Source organism: Doryrhamphus excisus, linkage group LG19 (assembly GCF_037039965.1).
Source record: "Doryrhamphus excisus strain RoL-2023G ecotype Guam linkage group LG19, RoL_Dexc_Guam_v1.1, whole genome shotgun sequence".
Lineage (NCBI taxonomy): Eukaryota > Metazoa > Chordata > Actinopteri > Syngnathiformes > Syngnathidae > Doryrhamphus > Doryrhamphus excisus.
In genome coordinates, this window is record NC_136375.1 from 5,999,660 (window position 1) to 6,021,174 (window position 21,515).

At 39.3% G+C, this 21,515-nt stretch overlaps 2 protein-coding genes across 10 annotated transcripts in view; both read right to left on the reverse strand.

Annotated features, from left to right (window-relative positions):
* rabgap1 (RAB GTPase activating protein 1) overlaps nucleotides 1-5,118 on the reverse strand; it is a 78,322-nt gene extending 73,204 nt beyond the window's left edge. For both annotated transcript variants that reach the window (XM_058056309.2, XM_058056308.2), the window contains exons 1-2: nucleotides 4,982-5,118; nucleotides 1,193-1,433 (exon numbers count right to left, since the gene is read on the reverse strand). In XM_058056309.2, the coding sequence (XP_057912292.2) occupies nucleotides 1,193-1,345 (153 nt within the window). In that variant the 5' untranslated portion in view covers nucleotides 1,346-1,433; nucleotides 4,982-5,118. The remainder of the gene's footprint in view (nucleotides 1-1,192; nucleotides 1,434-4,981) is intronic.
* Nucleotides 5,119-8,521: 3,403 nt separating this feature from the next.
* rc3h2 (ring finger and CCCH-type domains 2) overlaps nucleotides 8,522-21,515 on the reverse strand; it is a 28,942-nt gene continuing 15,948 nt past the window's right edge. For 5 of the 8 annotated variants that reach the window (XM_058056053.2, XM_058056051.2, XM_058056052.2 and 2 more), the window contains 11 exons: nucleotides 20,345-20,548; nucleotides 20,090-20,271; nucleotides 18,856-19,127; nucleotides 18,639-18,785; nucleotides 17,572-17,736; nucleotides 16,131-16,295; nucleotides 15,321-15,537; nucleotides 14,286-14,358; nucleotides 13,329-13,488; nucleotides 11,148-11,284; nucleotides 8,522-11,030 (listed from right to left, as the gene is read on the reverse strand). In XM_058056053.2, the coding sequence (XP_057912036.2) occupies nucleotides 10,886-11,030; nucleotides 11,148-11,284; nucleotides 13,329-13,488; nucleotides 14,286-14,358; nucleotides 15,321-15,537; nucleotides 16,131-16,295; nucleotides 17,572-17,736; nucleotides 18,639-18,785; nucleotides 18,856-19,127; nucleotides 20,090-20,271; nucleotides 20,345-20,548 (1,867 nt within the window). In that variant the 3' untranslated portion in view covers nucleotides 8,522-10,885. Of the gene's footprint in view, nucleotides 11,031-11,147; nucleotides 11,285-13,328; nucleotides 13,517-14,285; nucleotides 14,359-15,320; nucleotides 15,538-16,130; nucleotides 16,296-17,571; nucleotides 17,737-18,638; nucleotides 18,786-18,855; nucleotides 19,128-20,089; nucleotides 20,272-20,344; nucleotides 20,549-21,515 lie in introns of those variants that run through there. The other 3 variants (XM_058056056.2, XM_058056058.2, XM_058056059.2) reach the window with 3 other exon arrangements.

A 21,515-nucleotide genomic window follows, 5' to 3' on the forward strand; every position in this document is an offset into this window, starting at 1 on the left:
ATATTCCAAAATATAGAGTATATACATTTTTAAAGCTGTACGATTATGAGAAACAAAGGAAACAGTTGTAACCAATATATTGTTAACAAAAAGTTGTCATACAAAGGGGAAAAAGTTGTAATTTTACGAGAATGAGGTTGTATTATTATTTGAAAAAATAGTTAAAAAAAAAGTTCAAATAGTAAAGAAAATATGTGATTTTTTTAAAAGTTGTAATATTATACAAAAAAACAAACAAAGCAATGAACTAAGTTGTAATTTTTGGAAAAGGAAGTTGGGGAAAAGTTCTAATTTTATGGGAATAAAGTCATTATATTACGAGAAGAAAAAGACCTGGGTTGAATCTCCACTTAGCATCTCTGTGTGGAGTTTGCATGTTCTCCCTGAGCATGCGTGGCTTTTCTCCGGGTACTCCGGTTTCCTCCCACATTCCAAAAACATGCTAGGTTAATTGGCGACTCCAAATTGTCCATAGGTATGAATGTGAGTGTGAATGGTTGTTTGTCTATATGTGCCCTGTGATTGGCTGGCCACCAGTCCAGGGTGGTATCTGTAAGTGACACCAGGTCAAGTGTTCTTTTGGACCCTTAATGCTTCATCTGAGCCGTTCCTTTCCCAGGATGGGATGATTATACAACATACGTCTAGCATCCCACTCTTTGTCCCAGGGTGCAATGATGATCCACTGCCAATTCAGACCCAACATGAGTCCATGAGTCCATGTGTCCATACGTTCACCTCCATCTTTTAATGACTGTAGCTGAAGGTTCCAGACGGAGACCACAACTGACCACGGCTGGTTTCTCTTTGGTGACATCAAATAGTTCAGGGATGAATATGACAACAATGCCAAAACCAGCAACCTCAACCGTAGCGCATTACTAATCTGTGACACGCTCGTTTGCACATGTTCTGAACTCCTGTTTCCATGACGGCAAACTAGCTGAGATTGAATCAGTTCATCAATGATGGGATGTCCTTACAAGGAATGGACAAGGCAGGTGAGAAATAAGCGTTAAGAGTGTGTAAGTAAGTAAGTACAGTGGTTAGTTTGATGGTTAGCATGCTAAGAAGGGGTGAGTCGTGACAAGCAATCATCATCTAAACCACAGTGAAGATGGAGGACGCTTTGATGCTGTCACTTCCACACTTCCCTCCTTCCACGCTGCGTCCATACCCGAGCCGTCCTTACCTTCAACCCCGTCTTTTCGTCGTCGCTGCCGTTATTGGTGGACGAGGGCGTCTCGTCGCCCAGCCGCGACACCAGGACAAAGTCCTCGCTGTTGAGAGTGCACACCGAGTCCGAGGACACGCTAATCTTCCCTGCCGAGCCCTTGTCATCCATGGCTGTCGCTCTTCCGCTCGGCCGTGTCGCTCATGAATGGAAGACGCCAGCGAGGGCGAGGAGGGAGAAGCCAGGACGCGGAAACCACCTAGGGAAAGGACATTAACCATGACCATCGTACAGAAAGGAATTGAATTGAAATGTGCTTTTTGTCCACAATGACTAAGCTACAATTGGCCCCGCCTCTTGCCCGAAGACAGCTGGGATAGGCTCCAGCACCCCCGCGACCCTCGTGAGGAGGACCCTCGTGGTGGTGGTCTATCTCAAACTTTGCTGACACGCAGGCTGGCTTGATTGGGTAAGGGTAGCGATCTAATTGATCTTATTTATCGTGGATTGTGTCAAACAGGAAGAACATCAAATTTACTGAATGACAGCCATTTTTCAAACCCCGACCCTCTCAGTCGCGGCCATTTTTGATGATTAAGGCACACCAAATATAGTGTTCTAGTGCTATATCGCAGTCCCAAAGCAAGCTCTACTACAAATGTACCAGGAAGTCACGGACAGTCTCTAAGCCCGATGCGGTTGACAGGTCGGTGCTCCTGGAGCACTACAAATGGTAAAAAATAAAAATACATTGAAAGCACTGCTTTGGTTATATTATAGCTGAGGATTTGAGCATAGCTGAATATAAAGTACAAAAAATGATATGTGACTTCGTCTATATTAATTTAAAAAACAGAATGGCTACTTTGTTTTAGTTTACCAGCATCATTCACTCATTCATTCATTTCTGAAGTATCGTGGTCCTGCATGGAATGACCATAACTGCGATATTGTGAGGGATGACTGTATAAAAAAGTATTTTTTCCAATTACAACAAATACTACAATTATTTTTGCAAACAACTTCGCGTATAGATTGACTTCATTCTTGTAAAATGACTGATTTTCTCATGTTTGCTGCGGTTTTCTTGTCAGTAGTGTGTGACATATAGCATTAATATACTGTATGGCCGCAGCAGAAGCTAAATATACAGTGCATAAAAGCGTTCCAAACCAACCTGTGACATTTGCAATTATTTTTGCAAACAACTTTGCTTATAGTTTGACTTCATTCTTGTAAAATGACTGATTTTCTCATGTTTGCTGCTGTTTTCTTGTCAGTAGTGTGTGACATATAGCATTAATAATATACTGTATGGCCACAACAGAAGCTAAATATACAGTACATTAAAGCCTTCCAAACCAACCTGTGACATTGCAAAGCGTGTATTTGCGGCTGAAAGTGTGTGTTTTGAACGGTGCCCACCACTGAGCAGCAGAACAGGCTGTTCTCGGCCGCCGGCTGAGCCCGCGTACGCCTCACAGGAGGAAAGGAAACAGACCCAGCGAGCATTCAGGCTTGAAGCTGCGTCCACACTCGCCATTACAGTGATAGCTGTCAGTGTTACATACAGCAGTAGCAGCAAAGGAATGAGAAATAAGAGCGGAAAACTACAAGAGGGAGGGAACACAAAAGGACAGCCTTTGTTGTACAAATCAAGGAAGCACACACCCTAACACACACACACACTTTAAATCCCATCTTGTTTGTGCGGCGGCGCCGGAGATCAGCAAGCTGCATACAGAAGCAATAAAACAAAAGCTAAAGATCACATGACTAGCACAAAGTACAGGCCAGCTGTGTCTACAACAGCAAAACCATGCATTTACAGCACTACGCTAACCAGCGCTGCATTGTCACTGTTAGCCATGGAACAATACCTTCACTACTTATTACTACTAGTACTACTACTGCATGAGGAAAGGCAGGACTACACCACAGCACGCTCAAATATAGTACAAATATATTACGAGAATTAAAAAAAAAAATACAAAATAAGTCATAATTTTACGAGGATTTTTTTTTTTAGAAAATAATTAAATATTATGAAAAATATTTTTATGAAAACAAAATTAGAATTTTCTGAGAGAATAGTTTTATACAGTGATTATTTTTTTTACAAAAATTTTACAAGAACTTTTCTACAAAGTGAAGTAATAATATTACAGGAATAAACTTTTTTAAATTTTTTTAAGGAAGTAAATTAATACTAGAGTAAACGTATTACAGCAATACAGTTGTCATTTTTGACAATAATGTAAAAATATTGTCTAAATAAATGTACATGTTTATGAGAATAAAGTCTTTTGAAATCCAAATATACTCGTAATATTACACAAAAAAAAGTTTAAGAGAACATAGTTATAAGGTGGTACCAAAATTAACAATTTGATGAATTTAATTTTTATGCAAAAAAAATCAATTATGATAATTTTTTTGCAAAAATTAAGCCAGAATTTTCTGAGGGAATACTTTAACATGATGTCAAATATCTATATGTCTATATTTTTATAAGAATAAATTCAGAATTTTCTGAGAAAAAGTGATATACAGTGGTAGCCTGGTTAACCACCCCGATTTGCATTTTTTTTCAGCTAACATTCACATTTTTTGCGCTAATTTTGTCTGGCTGGTATTTACATGCTTTTTTACTATCCAAATTAGTGTCTGGTTTGTTTATGCCGCCATCTTGGATGGCGCGCTCAGGATGAAATAGATATTGTCAATAAAATGCGTCCTGTGTGAACATTTTGGGGTGTCTCGAACGGGTTAATTGGATTTACATTATTTTCTATGGGAAAATTTGCTTTGGTTAGAGTCTGTTTTGGTTAGAGTCAGACTTTCTGGAAAGGATTAATGACATCAACAGAGGCACACATTTCTGTCATACAATTCTTTACAATACTTTTTACAATTACAATACTATTATGACAATACAGTCACCATCGTGCGCAAATGTTTTTTTTACACTAATGTAAGAAGAAAAATACATACGAAAAAAATTTTGAATTAAGTCATCATTTTACATAAGAAAATATATTTTTTATGATGATAAAGTCAGGACATCACACAATATATTTAACGAAGAATATTGGATCAATTAAAAGACATTTGAAGAACTAAAGACAATGTCCTTCAGTTGAAGGCAATGAGACTCCAATGCTGCATCACCGCATATCATAGCAATGCCATCGGCTCAATGAGAATAATTATCATGCTGGGTGCTGCGACATGATGGTGAATGGTACTATTAGTACTACTAGTAATATGACAAATACTGCCATAGCAGTTCAGTAAATAAACTGGAAAGCCATGTGTTTGTTTGTTATGACGTCACACCTTGCTAGCATACATCACACTGCTAGCACACACACACATATTCATTTGCTTTCTGCAAATTGCCAACCTTTTAGCTCCTAATGCACACTCGTAGAACCGTTAAATAAAACCATAGCCTCATTTATGACGCATTTAAAGATTGTTACTTTGCATTTAAAGATTGGGAACTTATAGCTAGCTTACGAGCATTAGCTTGGCACCTACCCGTCCATTTAAAGAGTAGTTGACAACAAGCTGAACAGCCGGTAAAGCGCCACTATATCCATGCAGGATAAAAAGGTGTTACATGACTAAATATAAAGTATATTCGCGTGGAGGAGGAGGAGGAAAGTCGGGATGCAGGCCACCACCATCACTACTGCTGACAAGCTAGCATGCCACCATGACAGTCCCCACCGACACAATGTTGTCTTTTTCCCGTCAGAGTCAACACGAAGCGGACGCTGTTCACAATGTAAAGTATCTTACCAGTCTCCCCGCAACTTATATGCCGTCAAATGTCGGCTGGCATAACATTGTAGTGAGCCAGTTTGGTCGTAATGGCAACGAGCAGAGCAGCATCCACCCTGCAACGCTGTAAACACAAGCCCCACCAACACGCTGGTGGCGGTAGTGCGCATGCGCGTCCGGGCCCTCCAGCGCCTCTGCATCCAGGCGTTCTCAAAGACGCATGCGCAGGAGTACCTTCAACAAATCAGGTGTGCTTGAACTTTTGTCATCCAAAAGTATACATTAGTGTATATAAATGTACTTTGCTTATTCGGGTACGTATTTACACTATAATTATGTTATATACTGGATGCATTTTCTCAGTTTTTATGATTATTATTAAACATTAATCATTAAACATTAATACAATGCATTTGTAAAACAATCATTGGGCCTAATACATTTATCATTAAAGAATTTCATTTAAAAAAGTCACAATTATTATAAAGTTCTATTTTTTTAAATATATACTACATAGAGCGTATTGGACCAGAAATACAATTCATATAACATATATAATAATTAATGTGTATTTATGTAGTTAATATGAACATTAATAAGACAGATATACACTATATTATAAATACAAACAAACAGTAAATAATTTTTTTGTTATAGTAATACTTTAAAAGTTAAATTCATGTGTGTATTTATGTAGTTAATATGGACATTAATAAGACAGATATACACTATATTATAAATACAAACAAACAGTAAATAATTTTTTTGTTATAGTAATACTTTAAAAGTTCAATTTATGTGTATTTATGTAGTTAATATGAACATTAATAAGACAGATATATACTATATTATAAATACAAACAGTAAATATTTTTTTGTTATAGTAATACTTTAAAAGTTAAATTTATATGTGTATTTATGTAGTTAATATGGACATTAATAAGACAGATATATACTATATTATAAATACAAACAGTAATTTTTTTATGTAATACTTTAAAAGTTAAATTTATGTGTATTTATGTAGTTATATCAACATTAATAAGACAGATATATACTATATTATAAATACAAACAGTAAATAATTTTTTTGTTATAGTAATACTTTAAAAAACAATCAAAATAAAAATGTAATTAAAAAATGCTACAATTACATTGAAAGTAATCTATATCTCAATGTTTTCAAGCGTATATTTAATATGGCACCAAAACCCTTACTAGCCCCGTTTGCGCCAACTGTAGAGGATACAGCGCCCCCGTGTGTCTCAAAGCGGTGGTGACAACCGAAAAGAAGCCCAAGAATGTAGTTTGTTGCTTTATTGTTGCATGCAAATTGTACATGTGTAGAAATGATCCGTTATCGTCTCCTTATTTCACCAGTGGGCCACAGAAGCACTTGGAACATCCACGTCGTGTTACTCCTAAGGCTCCATCATGCCCACGTGAGCAGAAGCGGTACAGAAAATGGATGGATGGATGTTATTCCTACTCATTTGTCACATTTTTCATCACATACATTTGGCTCCATTTCTGTGATAGTGTCGTTAAGTAAAAGGCAAACCCTTCACGCGTGAGACATTTCCAAGGAAATACATGGAATACATAACAGTATTATTATTATGATTATTATTCGACATGGGGGACATTTCACCTCCTTTCTGAAACATCACAGCTGCCCCATTAAATAAATCCATCCAAAGATGGCCGCCTAGACGGTGATACAGTGACAGATGCGTACCATCTCTTTAATAATAATAATAAAAGCCTCGATAAAAGCGTCTAATACAGACATGGGAAAACATTGAAGAATTGAATAATAGTGAAGAGAAACAGCATCACAACATCATTACGTTTCAATGAGCATGCCGCAAGAAAACCTCAGCACCTGACGTGGCCACACAGTGGGCATGTGCAGAACGCTCGCATGTGTGTGTGTGTGTGTGTGTGTGTGTTGTATCACAACTACATTGATGCTCCTCTGCCGTCACAATATCATATGGCATGCAAGACAAAGCATGAACGATTGGGAAATAATGACACATCACAGCTTGATAGAATCTTGAACACGAACCAAGGCGACAATATTTACACTTTCCATATTCATATTCATATCGCAGCAGCATATATGAAATGTAGCACAACGCCGAGCAAAAGCAGCAATCCTTGCAAATACCGCCTTTTCTCAAATAGTTGCCTCCGCTCGAGTCGACGCCGTACCTCAAATGAATCATCAGGTATGATGACATGGCATCTGTAAAGCTGACGTCACGCCACGACTGATTCCATTAAAATATTGATTTCTTATAGTTATGAATATCTGTGAAAATATCAATCATTAAGTAGCATTAAAAAATACATGTAATTAAAAGGGCCTGGTGCTCTCTGCACTTGAGTGAAGAAAATTTGGGAATTTGAGGACATACATATTTCCAACAATACATAAAGTACAATATTGTTACAGAAATGACTCTCATGGTAGCTAAAATAGAGTATTTATTAGGGATGTCCGATTATTATCGACCCGATTTCATCATAAAAATGCGATATCAGTTGATATCGTATCTGATTTTTTCCAGATGTTGAAAAGCATTATTTAAAAAAGTCGACGCCGCACCTCAAATGAATCATCAGGTATGATGACATGGCATCTGTAAAGCTGACGTCACGCCACAACGGGGGTCACAGGGTCCCCCCGCGACTGATTCCATTAAAATATTGATTTCTTATAGTTATGAATATCTGTGAAAATATCAATCATTAAGTAGCATTAAAAAATACATGTAATTAAAAACGGCCTGGTGCTCTCTGCACTTGAGTGAAATGCAGGGAATTTAAGGAGATACATATTTCCAACAATACATAAAGTATAATATTGTTACAGAAATGACTCTCATGGTAGCTAAAATAGAGTATTAGGGATGTCCGATTATTATCGACCCGATTTCATCATAAAAATGCGATATCAGTTGATATCGTATCTGATTTTTTCCAGATGTTGAAAAGCATTATTTTAAAAAAGCTGTATACGACACATACTGTATGTGTTCATTCCACCACAGGAGATATGTCATGTTACACGTATCGATATCGATATCGATATCGGCTGATACCGCTATTGGAAATTGAGAGTTGGACAATACATCCCGAGTATTCATTCATTCATTTTCTACCGCTTATCCTCACTTAGCCTATCCCAGCTGTCTTTGGGCGAGAGGCGGGGTCCACTGGTGGCCAGCCAATCACAGGGCACATATAGACAAACAACCATTCACACTCACATTCATACCTATGGACAATTTGGAGTAGCTAATTAACCTAGCATGTTTTTGGAATGTGGGAGGAACGTGGAGAACATGCAAACTCCCCACAGAGATGGCCGAGGTTGGGATTGAACTCAGGTCTCCTAGCTGTGAGGTCTGCGCGCTAACCACTCGACCACCGTGCATTATCACCGTGCACCGAGTATTTATTATTATTATTATTGCAAAAATAAGGGCGGCACTAGTGGTTAGCGCGCAGACCTCACAGCTAGGAGACCAGGGTTCAATTCCGGCCATCTCTGTGTGGAGTTTGCATGTTCTTCCTGTGCATGCGTGGGTTTTCTCCGGGTACTCCGGTTTCCTCCCACATTCCAAAAACATGCTAGGTTAATTAGCGACTCCAAATTGTCCATAGGTATGAATGTGAGTGTGAATGGTTGTTTGTCTATATGTGCCCTGTGATTGGCTGGCCACCAGTCCAGGGTGTACCCCGCCTCTCGCCCGAAGACAGCTGGGATAGGCTCCAGCACCCCGGCGACCCTCGTGAGGAAAAAGCGGTAGAAAATGAATGAATTATAGCAAAAATATGTTTTCCAAATAACAAATGCCTCAACAGATGCCAAGACATCTGGTGGTTAATAGAAGCAGGGCAAAGTAATGGCTGTAATAGCGGGGCATCCAAATTCTGTCCCTGAGTTTCCCTGATTATGATGATATTTTTGTTGGAAAAATCCGATGAAAGAAGGCGGTGGTGGCAGTAGATCTCAAAGCGTTGGGACACGTACGGCTCATACAGGTCACCGTGCGGGAAAATATACAACATGAAGAAGCACGTCTTTTTCCAAAATGCTGCTCTACTACCGTGGAAAGTGTCCGTGGAACAGCAGCAGCGACGGGATGTCCCGATACAAAAATACTCTTGACAAACAACTTCACAGAAGTTAGCACAAAATGCAAAAAACACGTCAAAGACGAGCACCCAAAGAAACACCAAGTAAAAAAAAAAAAAGACCATTCACAGGCTCATGTTATCATTTTAATCCGGGGGGGTCCAAACTTCTCGCCAGGGCCTCGTAGCGACAAATTAAAGGATGCAACTTGGCCACTTTGAGAAATATGCTAAGATGTTACATCAGTTAGTTTTCTTCTCATAAGCTTCTCACAATATTTTGATATGCTAATATGCTAATTTTTCCGCAAACTTAATTATCTTAATTTTAACGTTATTTTCTCGTTATATGACGACATCCAAAAATAATAACAATAAAAATAAAATTTTCACTCCTAAAATTAGCAATTCATTCTCGTCAATTTAATTACATTTTTTAGTATTTTGACTTTATTCTCATCTGTGGTTATTGTTCCAACTATTAACTATAACTATAACCATAACTACATTCTTTTCCTAATATTAGATTTGGACTTTATTGTCATATTCGACATTTTTGCACAACCTTATTTTCCAAAATGACAGCTTTATTTATTGTTGGTCATATTACAGCTTTAAAGTTTTGATATTTGAACTCTAAGCTATTAAAATTATTTTACAATATTATGACTTTAGTCTTGTAAAAATGCCACTTTTTTTCTTAATATTTTGACTTTATTACAATAAAATTACAGTTTGTTTTACATTTCTGCAGTTTCATTTCCAACTATTTCCACTTTTTTCTTGTAAATTTTATTCTCATAATTATGCACATAAATTTTTTTCACAACCTAATTTTTCAAATTATTTGTTTATCTTTTGTTTATGTTTTTGTTTATTTTGGAAAATGATGTATTTGTTGCAATAATATATTGACTTTATTCCCACAATACTAATACTAAAAATAATAAGAATTATGCAAATTTTTGACTTTTTTCTTGATAGAATACATCTTTTTCAACTACATCTGTTTTTCTATTTTTACTGTTTGGGTTTCTTTGAAATTCAACTTTCTTTTTATAAATTTTCTTTATTTTACAAATTTATAAATTCTGATTTTATTCCCATAACATGTTGGTTTTATTCTTGAAAGATTTTAACTTTTTCCGCAACCAATTTTATTTGTTGGTTGGTTTGTTTTATGACTCATAAAAACAATTATTTTTAAACATATTTGAACTCTTTGCTACTGAATGCATGTATTTTTTTCTGATAATATTATCCTGTTATTATGTTATTATTATGTTATTATTATTTCATTAGATTCCAACTTTTTGCTTTTTGTTCGTTTTCCTGTTAAATGATATTTTAAAATGTGCCACGGGCCAATAAAAAATAGGCAGCCACAGTTTGGACACCCCTGGTTTAAGCCTTGGCGGAGGCCGGCCCTCTATGCAGAGAGCAGGACATATAATATAATTTAATATCATATAATATAATATCATATAAACGCTCATAAAGCGAAACCACTGGATGCAACCGGCACATATCGCCATGCAAGGCTCAAAGTCCAAATGTCCAAAAAGACAACTTTTTTCAAGGCACGAGCAAAAATATGAAAAAGTCGATAAAAATGTCAATCAGTCAAAAGTTTAGAGACACTTCCCAATGCTAATCAATGAGACAATGTGTCTAAACTTTTGACCGGCGGTATGTAGCAAACAGAATCTTTGTCATGTGACTGCTGTGTTGAACCACAGCAGATGTAAACATCACCGCATAGCATAGCTTAGCTTAGCTTCCACCCAGCAGCACCTCCGCCCCCGCCTCTTCAGGACCAGACCGACCGGCGGAGTCACCACCTGGTCCGGGGGTTCCGGTCCTCAGCACCAGCTTACCCAGACCTCCTGACACCAAGCCTACAGGAGACAACGACTTCCTGGAAAAACATCAGAGACCACGCATCTGGTTGCTCGCGGTTACTAGCATACACATCTTAAAAAGTACATGTTAGCTAGAGCTAGCACAGTCTCCTGACTCCTGCACCACAAGTCACCTGAAGGCCATCTTTTTCAGTAGGTGGGCGTCCATCTTGTCTGTGGAAGAGCTGTCAGCGTGGCGTTGCTCTTCCGATGGTGGAGGGTGAGGGTGGGCGGCGTCCTCGGAATACGAAGCAGCCAGGACTGCCGACTCCTGAGAGGCCAAAAATAAGGAGTAACAATTAGGATTAGGGTTTGCTTCTTTTTACACTTGTATGATCACTAAGAGAATGCATTCGCCTTTGGTCTAGTAGTACTACACAGGGGCTTAAATTCCTTTTACACTTGTATCACAACTAAGAGAATGCATTATGCCTTTGGTCTAGTAGTACTACACAGGGGCTTAACTTCATTTTACACTTGTATGACCACTAAGAGAATGCATTCGCCTTTGGTCTAGTAGTACTACACAGGGGCTTAACTTCCTTTTGCACTCGTATCACAACTAAGAGAATGCATTATGCCTTTGGTCTAGTAGTACTACACAGGGGCTTAACTTCATTTTACACTTGTATGACCACTAAGAGAATGCATGATGCCTTTGGTCTAGTAGTACTACACAGGGGCTTAACTTCCTTTTACACTTGTATCACCACTAAGAGAATGCATTATGCCTTTGGTCTAGTAGTACTACACAGGGGCTTAAATTCCTTTTACACTTGTATCACAACTAAGAGAATGCATTATGCCTTTGGTCTAGTAGTACTACACAGGGGCTTAACTTCATTTTACACTTGTATGACCACTAAGAGAATGCATGATGTCTTTGGTCTAGTAGTACTACACAGGGGCTTAACTTCCTTTTACACTTGTATCACCACTAAGAGAATGCATTATGCCTTTGGTCTAGTAGTACTACACAGGGGCTTAAATTCCTTTTACACTTGTATCACCACTAAGAGAATGCATTATGCCTTTGGTCTAGTAGTACTACACAGGGGCTTAAATTCCTTTTACACTTGTATCACAACTAAGAGAATGCATTATGCCTTTGGTCTAGTAGTACTACACAGGGGCTTAACTTCATTTTACACTTGTATGACCACTAAGAGAATGCATGATGCCTTTCGTCTAGTAGTACTACACAGGGGCTTAACTTCCTTTTACACTTGTATCACAACTAAGAGAATGCATTATGCCTTTGGTCTAGTAGTACAACTACTTCATTTTCTACCGCCTATCCTCATAGGGTCGTGAGTATGCTGGAGCCTATCCCAGCTGTCTTGGGGCGAGAGGCGGGGGTACACCCTAGACTGGTGGCCAGCCAATCACAGGGCACATATAGACAAACAACCATTCACACTCACATTCATACCTATGGACAATTTGGAGTGGCCTATGAAGCTAGCATGTTTTTGGAATGGGGGAGGAAACTGGAGCGTGTGGCCTGCGCTCTAACCAGTAGCCCACCGTGCAGTCCCGCTAGCAGCTTATACACTATATATATATATGTATTTCAAAAGCATATTATGAATATCAAATTCACTCTTTGTTCTTTTGTTCCCATTTTTGTTGTTTTCTTTCTTTTCTTCTTAAATAACCTTTTATATAAGCTAATATTAATATTAAAAAAATAATAAAATTGAAATTATTTCCAACAATACATAAAGTATAATGTAAAAAGTAAAGTAAAATATAAAATTAAAATGAATTTAAATTAATTAATTAAAAATTAATTAATATTCTTGTTACGTTTTTATTCCTATAATATTTAGACTTATAATAGTACTCCTATAATAGTATATTGTTTCTCTAACATCATTTTCCAAAAATAACTTTATTTTGTTTTATTTGATACTTATAATATTGCAATTGTTTTTTTATAATATTACAGGTTTTTCTGGTGAAATAGCAACTTTTTTTCTTGTTCGACGATGACTTTTTCTCTGAATATTTTGACTCTATTGTGATGAAATTACAGCTGTTTTTTTCTTTTATTGTTTTTTTCCCCCACTATTTCAGTCTTTAATATTTGAACTTTATACTACTAAATGACTTTATTTCCCCTCATAATAACGATTATCATAATAATATTTTTTTGCTGCAGTTTTTTTAGTTTTCTTGTTAAAATATGTTTTTGGAACGTGCTGTGGGCCAACCAAAAAAACGGTTTGCAAATGTTCCCCAGGCCGCACTTTGGAAACCCCTGCTTGCGGCCCAGTTTGACCCCGGAACAGATCAGATTCTCCAGGATTTACCTTCATCTCCTGGCCGTTGGGGTCCTCCAGGTGCAGGTGGCACAGTTCCAGGTCAATGTCTCGGTCCGGGCGGGGCTCCCGGTGGTGCTGGTCCTGGCTGAAGCCGGCCTTTCGCTCGCTTGATGGATGCTGACGTAGATCCGGTGCACATAGTTGCTCGCTGACGGCCACAAAAGACCATAAATCAACTGCATTGAAGGCATGTTTGTTCAGAGCAGCGATACCACAACGGGTTATTTTGTTTTGTTTGTTTCTAATAATATTAAAAAAATACATTTTCTTATTTAATATTTTCACTTTATTCTTATTGCATTACGGTTGTTTTTGCAAATTGAAAAAAAATCGAATTTTTCCTTAAATTTTTCAACTCTGCGCTACTAAAATGACATTATTTTACTAAATAATACCACAAGTTTATTCTTGTAAAATGACAACTTTTGTCAGATGAGAATACAACTTTTTTCTTCTAATATTCTCATAAAATTATTAAAAAGAATTTTTTACATTTATTTCTGTTGTTGCTTTTTAAATTAAAAAAACACCTCAAGTCCGGGCTACAATATGGAATATATAAATCATAAAATGATACCATTATTCCTTCATTAAACTTGTTAGGAATGGAATATTTTCCCCCTTGTTTTGCGACATATTGTCCAACACAGAGACATGAGACAGGATCACAAGACCTTCGACTTGGAAGAAGCACACCCAGTTGTCTTTAGCTATCAGACAAAGGTTCCCTCATCACTGAGATGGCCTCCACAGAAGGAACACAAAGAGGAACCCAGTTTGACTTGAGAGACCGCTAGGATCTGGCTAGGCTTTGGCTGGGTGGCCACGCCCCTCTTCAGCGCTGGCATTGCAGCATTCACGGCAAAGAGAATAGACGGCAAATAGGAAGAAGAAAATAAAAGTAGCAGGTGGGAAAGAAGAGAGAAACCAAAGCAAGAGTCCAACCTGTCATGCGGAGCGTGAACCGATCCCCTGGAGATCCACCTGGACTCGCTGTGATCCCCGTGAGAGTTGTAATCTAGAAAATCAGCAACAAAATGTCTTCACCATACTTCATGCAGAGGAATGGATGGATGATGGATGGATGGATGGATGGTGGGTGGGTGGGTGGGTGGATGGTGGGTGGGTGGGTGAGTGGGTGGATGGATGAATGGACGGATGGGTGGATGGGTGGATGGCAGGATGGATGGATGGATGAGTGTATGGATGAGTGTATGGATGGGGGAATAATGGATGATGCATGGATGGATGGATGGGTGGATGGATGGATGGTTGGATGAGTGGATGGGTGGGTGGATGGATGGATGGATGGATGATGGATGGATGAATGGATGGATGGATGGATGAGTGGGTGGATGATGGATGGATGGGGGAATAATGGATGATGCATGGATGGATGGATGGGTGGATGAATGGACGGATGGATTGATGGATGGACGGGTGGCAGGATGGATGGATGGATGAGTGGATGGATGGGTGGGTGGGTGGATGGATGGATGGATGGGTGGATGGATGCGTGGATGGTGATGGATGAATGGATGAATGGATGAATGGATGGATGGATGGATGGATGGATGGTGGGTGGGTGGGTGGGTGGATGGATGGTGGGTGGGTGGGTGGGTGGATGGATGGACGGGTGGGTGGGTGGATGGATGATGGATGGATGGATGGATGAATGGACAGATGGGTGGATGGATGGGGGAGTAAAGGATGATGCATGGATGGTTGGATGGATGCGGGGATGGGTGGATGAATGGACGGATGGATGGTTGGATGGATGGATGAGTGGCAGGATGGATGAGTGGATGGATGATGGATGGATGGATGGGTGATGCATGGATGGGTGGGTGGATGATGGATGGATGGATAGGTGGATGATGGATGGAAGCGACAGGAGCAGGAAAAAGGAAGGCTTTTATTTGGTTTGAGGACAAAAACAGACACAAGGAGGCAAATGGAGGATTTTGTGGTGGTCCTCACCTTTAAAGTTGACTGGCGTGGTGCTGGTGCCGCCCTGGCAGGCGGTTGCCTGGACGGGGTCGGTGGTGTGGTATCCCGAGCGGGACGCCCTGGAAATGGCACCCCACTTGGAGATGATGGGCCCCTCGCTGAAGGGGATGATGGGGTCCTCCTCTTTAAGTCGCCTGTACTGTTCCAAGGAGTGCAGCCACCGCTTTGTGACGCCGCTGTCCAGCTCCTTGGGGGGGGGGGGGTCAGAGTCATCTTTTATGGTGTACACACGATGAGGATCTGGTAGAATTGGCTTTAATTCATGCTGATCTCAACAAGATGGTGTTGGATGGCTGCTACAGTACGTCTTCATGCAGTGGATGGCAGTGCTTAATAACAACCAGCAGAGGGTGCCATTGCTGCCTAAACGGGCTGCCGTGGGTTGGAAACAGTATTAGTCAATTTAGTATGACTTTTTTCCATCCATCTGTTTTCTATACCGCTTATCCTGACTAGGGTGGGGGTATGCTGGAGCATATCCCAGCGGTCTTTGGGCGAGAGGTGGGGGACATCTTGTTTTTTTTTCAAGTATATATTATTATAATTTTTTTGTAGCATCTTCAATTAAACTATTTAATTAACTAATTAAAATATCACTAATCATTTTTGGCTTTATGTCGAAATATTTTTATACAACATAAAATGGTAAATCTCCATATATTATTTTGTAGTACTTTTGTATTGCTGTTATATTATTAGTCATTGTTCAATAGTTTATTTAATGTATATTGTATAATATATATTTGTATAATATATATATTATATTTATTATTCCCCTACCGTCTGCTCCAAGCAGGAGTGAGGCGCAGCGTGCTGGAGTGCCTCAGGCTCAAAGGGGCGGAGGCAGGGGCCGACGCCGCCACAGGACCATGGAGAGTAGCGTGCCAAGCTCTCCTCGCCTCGGAAGCGACACCCCACACACGGTCCCACGCCGCTGTCCGCGTGCTGGAGGACACGAGACACATTTGGAAAAACGTAACCGTTGTGTCTTCTACTTCTCCTGTAGTCACCGGGTACGTGGTCTAATAACCAATTGGGGCCACTTCAAAAAGAATTAACAGCTGTGGCTGTAGGCAACCTCCCGTGGTCTTGCTTCCTCCCCGCAAGATGGCAATAGCTGCAAGTGGTCAGCATCCAGCAAACCTTGCCAAAGTGGGAACTCATCAGCGCTAATGCTCAGCTACTGCTAGGCTAATGCTTGGCTAATGCTCGGCTAATGTTAGGCTAATGCTAGGCTAATGCTAGGCTAATGCTAGGCTTATGCTTGGCTAATGGTAGGCTAATGCACGGCTACTGCTTGGCAAATGCTAGGCTAATGCTAGGCTAATGCTCGGATAATGCTAGGCTAATGCTCGGCTAATGATAGGCTTCAACTCTAATGCTAGGCTTATTCTTGGCTAATGCTAGGCTAATGCTCAGTTAATGCTTGGCTAATGCTAGGCTAAACAAACATTTAAAAAATATATTAAAAAAAAAAAAAATATTTCACAATATTAATATTTATTAATGTAATAATAAATAAATAAATAAATAAATAAATAAAATAATAGTTAATATAAATAATATTAATTTTTTATTTTTATTCATTATTTATTAATACCATTCAAAAAATAATAATTTATTTTTACAATTTTTACTATCTATTACAGCAAATATGTATAAAAATATCTATCAAAATAGTAAGAATAAATATTAACATATAATTGATAATATATAAAATATACCATGATAAATACAAATCTATACTATGTCTTTATGTATTATATATGTATACATGTCTGCATATGCAGTATGTATACAAAATAGCATTCCAATAAAAATAATAATTATTGTATTATTTTTAAATCCTAAACACATTACAAAAATGAATCCTTTTGATTATTATGTATTATAATAACATATTTATTATTTTATTATAATTCATTATGATAAATAAAATGTTACTACAATGGTTTATTGATAGAATAATAAATCCATAAAAAATCAAATATATAGATATATTATATATCTAGTATATTTCTAAAAAGTGTCATTTTCCAAAGCTTTTAGTCAGCAGAACTCTTGTTTTCCTGTTTTGTGTTTTTGTTCCAGGCTCTCCTGTCGCTTCTTCTCTCCCGCACACGCGCCCACACACACACGCCAGTTGTCTCCGTGATATCATCACCACAGTCGCTAGGCAACCACAGTTGTCTCCCGCTCACACGACACGCAAGCTCCATACCTTGGCTCCAAAATCCATGTTGAAGATGGCGGAGGACTGGGAGGGCCTGTTGGCGCCGTGCTGGTGGTGCTGGTGGTGGTGGTGATGGTGGTGGTGATGGTGCGCCCATTGCTCCTGCTTCCGCCTGAAGAGTTGGTCGTAGCCCAAAGGAACGCGGGTGTAGTCCTGAAACCACGACAGACACGGGTCGGTTCCAACCATGCACTACAGCGTATTTACCATGCACAACAACACTTTCGCTGCTGAAACGGATGGAAGTGAGTGTGGGGGCTGGGGGCGGCAGGGAGACATATTTAGGTGTAGCGGTGGGAGGATGCACCGAGGAGGAGGTGGAGGTGAAGGAGGTGAGCTGAAGGAGGAGGTGAGGTGAGCGATGTGGGCGAAGACCAAGAAGAAACTTTCCTTGCTGAGGAAGGAATCTTGGCAGCGCCAAAAAAGACCAATACCTCACTCACTGCTAGTGTGGAAGTGGTCTTTCTTCCACAGGCATGTGTCTGTCTTTTCTCAACATTTCTTCCACCCCCCCCAAAAAAAGGATTTGGCAGCATGGTTACCTCAGGACACCCGCAAAGTATTGGTATTATATACATAATATCATATGTAAGTATATTTATTACATTTTATTCATGTTTTTTGTATTTACAAAAATGAAGCTTAATCAAATGACTATTTTATAATACATAATTTCAAATATGGGCGGCACGGCGGTCGAGCGGTTAGCGCGCAGACCTCACAGCTAGGAGACCAGCGTTCAATTCCACCCTCTGCCATCTCTGTGTGGAGTTTGCATGTTCTCCCCGTGCATGCGTGGGTTTTCTCCGGGTACTCCGGTTTCCTCCCACATTCCAAAAACATGCTAGGTTAATTAGCGACTCCAAATTGTCCATAGGTATGAATGTGAGTGTGAATGGTTGTTTGTCTATATGTGCCCTGTGATTGGCTGGCCACCAGTCCAGGGTGTACCCCGCCTCTCGCCCGAAGACACCCCCAGACACCCAGCACCCCCGCGACCCTCATGAGGAAAAAGCGTAGCACATATTGTGTATTGTGTGTACAATTCCGCCTACCCCGTGCGGTCCCGCGCGGTGTTCCGATCCAGAGCAGTAGTTGCTGTCCAGCGAGTTGAATCTCTCCCTGAGTGGAGGCTGGTAGACGGAGGAATGCAGCACCTCGGGGGGCAAGGAGTTACTGCGGGCGTCCTCTCTGTGGTACAACTGAAGGGAAAAGACGGTGAAGAAGTTTTTTTGGTGAGGGTACGGTAGAGGTGAGGTGGCGATGAGCAACCTGAGGCCTCCACACTCTTCTGCTGTCGTAGAGCGGCGCATAGACGCCATGGGCGGACGCCAGAGCTCCATACTGGGGCTGCCCGGGGTGGGGGTGGAAGACGGGGGGGGCGAGCCGGTCTCCGGGCGGGGGTGGCGGGTACCCCGAGGGGGAAGAAGAGGAAGAGGATGAAGGATCGGTGGGGAAGGAGGAAGGTGGCAGGGAGGATTCCGGGACGTTGGCCGATCTGAGGAAGCGAGCCATGCAGGGCTTGTGTGGGTAGAAGGAACCTGCTGGGGGGGGAACCATCGTGGAACCGTCATCACGGGGGCTTGGAGTCAGCTCTTCAGGTCATTCTCTGTCAACCACATTCTCTGGCTAACCAACACATTTTATTTGGTCTACAAAAGAATGGCCGATAAATATTTGAGGTTATTCTAATCAAGCATCCATATTTATTTTTCCATATATGATCATTTATATCATTGATCATTTATAAATATTATATAAATCATTTATATATAAGAAAATATTACTTTTATTCATGGAAAACACTGCTAAAAAAAGATAGGCATATCATTTTTTTTCAAAAAATATACACACATACATATTTATGAAACAATTATTAAAAATAAATATGAATATATTTTGACCAATATTGTAATATATTATTTTAATGAAGAACTGAAATAATGATTCAATATAATAATAACAATAATAATAATAATAATAATAATAATAATAATAATAATAATAATAATAATAATAATAATAATAATAATAATAATAATAATAATAATAATAAACAATAATAAACATGATAATCATAATATAATTATAATTATATGGTAGAATAATTATATAAAATGATATGATATAATATAGTATATGTATATATATGTATATGTATATGTATATGTATATATATATAGTATATATATATTATATAACATTATATAATAAAATTATATGATAGTTAGAATTGGTTAGAATTATATAGTAATAATAATAATTATTGTATCGTAAAATAATTAATAATTCATTAAAATAATTTATTATAGTCATGAAATAATTATTAATTACATAATAGTTAAAATAATAGTTAAAATGAGTCATAATTATAATCATAATGATAATGAATATTATTAATTCGATTTCTAATTTATTATTTATTTATGAATAAAATTAGTAATGTCATTATTATGAATATGGATATAATATAATAAAAAAAGCATATTGAAAAGCAGCGCCTTACAGCTGGTGTGGAAGTGGGCGGTGTCGTACGCAGACTGTGCTTCTTGGTAGATGAGATCCTGAGAAGGATGAGGGACTCTCAGTACAAGAGGACCGTGTTTGGACGCCCCATCAGCCGTCCCCAAAGGAGATGATGCTGTCGAGTGGCTGACGGGGGGCGCTGGGGGCGGGGACACGGGCTTCCTTCAGGACAAAGACGATAACGTTCTAAGGCGGGAAGTGGAAGTGACATCACAAATCAAAGGCTCGGTCTTACTGCTCGGCCGAGCCCAGTGCGGTCCCACCGGTCGACCCGCTGGCGCCGCTCGCCCCCATCGATTCACTGGACATGACTCTCTTCATGCTGTGGTCTCCTGCAGAGCCGTCAGCGATGCCACCGCCTTCCATGACAAACGTTTTAGCAGACGGTAACGGGATGGCGCGGCTAACGCTGCTGCTCTTCTTGTTCCTTAGTCGAAACCTGGACGAAAAAAGAAAAACATCAATCATCCATCATTTGGTGCTTGGCGGCCGCCAGTGGGGGGCGCCATCCATCCAAGCCCAACTCTTATAACTCTTACTCTGATACTTGGGCACAATAAAGCATGCTGGACTGGGCGGCAACCAGCAGGGGCGCTGCTGAGCCACTTTGCTGTCTGAAGAACTTGGAACATGTTGAGATGCATCCATGCAGGAACTACACCTCCTCCAGCGTTATTCATTCATTATCAATACCTTATCTATACCAATACCATTCATTATCAATACCATTCATTATCAAGACCTTATCCATACCAATACCATACCATACCAATCACTACATATAAAAGTGAATCAGTGGGTATAAAAGTGAATCAGTGGGTATAAAAGTGAATCAGTGGGTATAAAAGTGAATCAGTGGGTATAAAAGTGAATCAGTGGGTATAAAAGTGAATCAGTAGGTATAAGAGTGAATCAGTGGGTATAAAAGTGAATCAGTGGGTATAAAAGTGAATCAGTCTGTATAAAAGTGAATCAGTGGGTATACAAGTGAATCAGTGGGTATACAAGTGAATCAGTGGGTATACAAGTGAATCAGTAGGTATAAGAGCGAATCAGTGGGTATAAAAGTGAATCAGTGGGTATAAAAGTGAATCAGTCTGTATAAAAGTGAATCAGTCTGTATAAAAGTGAATCAGTGGGTATAAAAGTGAATCAGTGGGTATAAAAGTGAATCAGTGGGTATACAAGTGAATCAGTATGTCTAAAAGTGAATCAGTAGGTCTAAAAGTGAATCAGTAGGTCTAAAAGTGAATCAGTGGGTATACAAGTGAATCAGTATGTCTAAAAGTTAATCATTAGGTCTAAAAGTGAATCAGTAGGTCTAAAAGTGAATCGGTGGGTCTAAAAGTGAATCAGTGGGTATAAAAGTGAATCAGTGGGTATAAAAGTGAATCAGTGGGTATAAA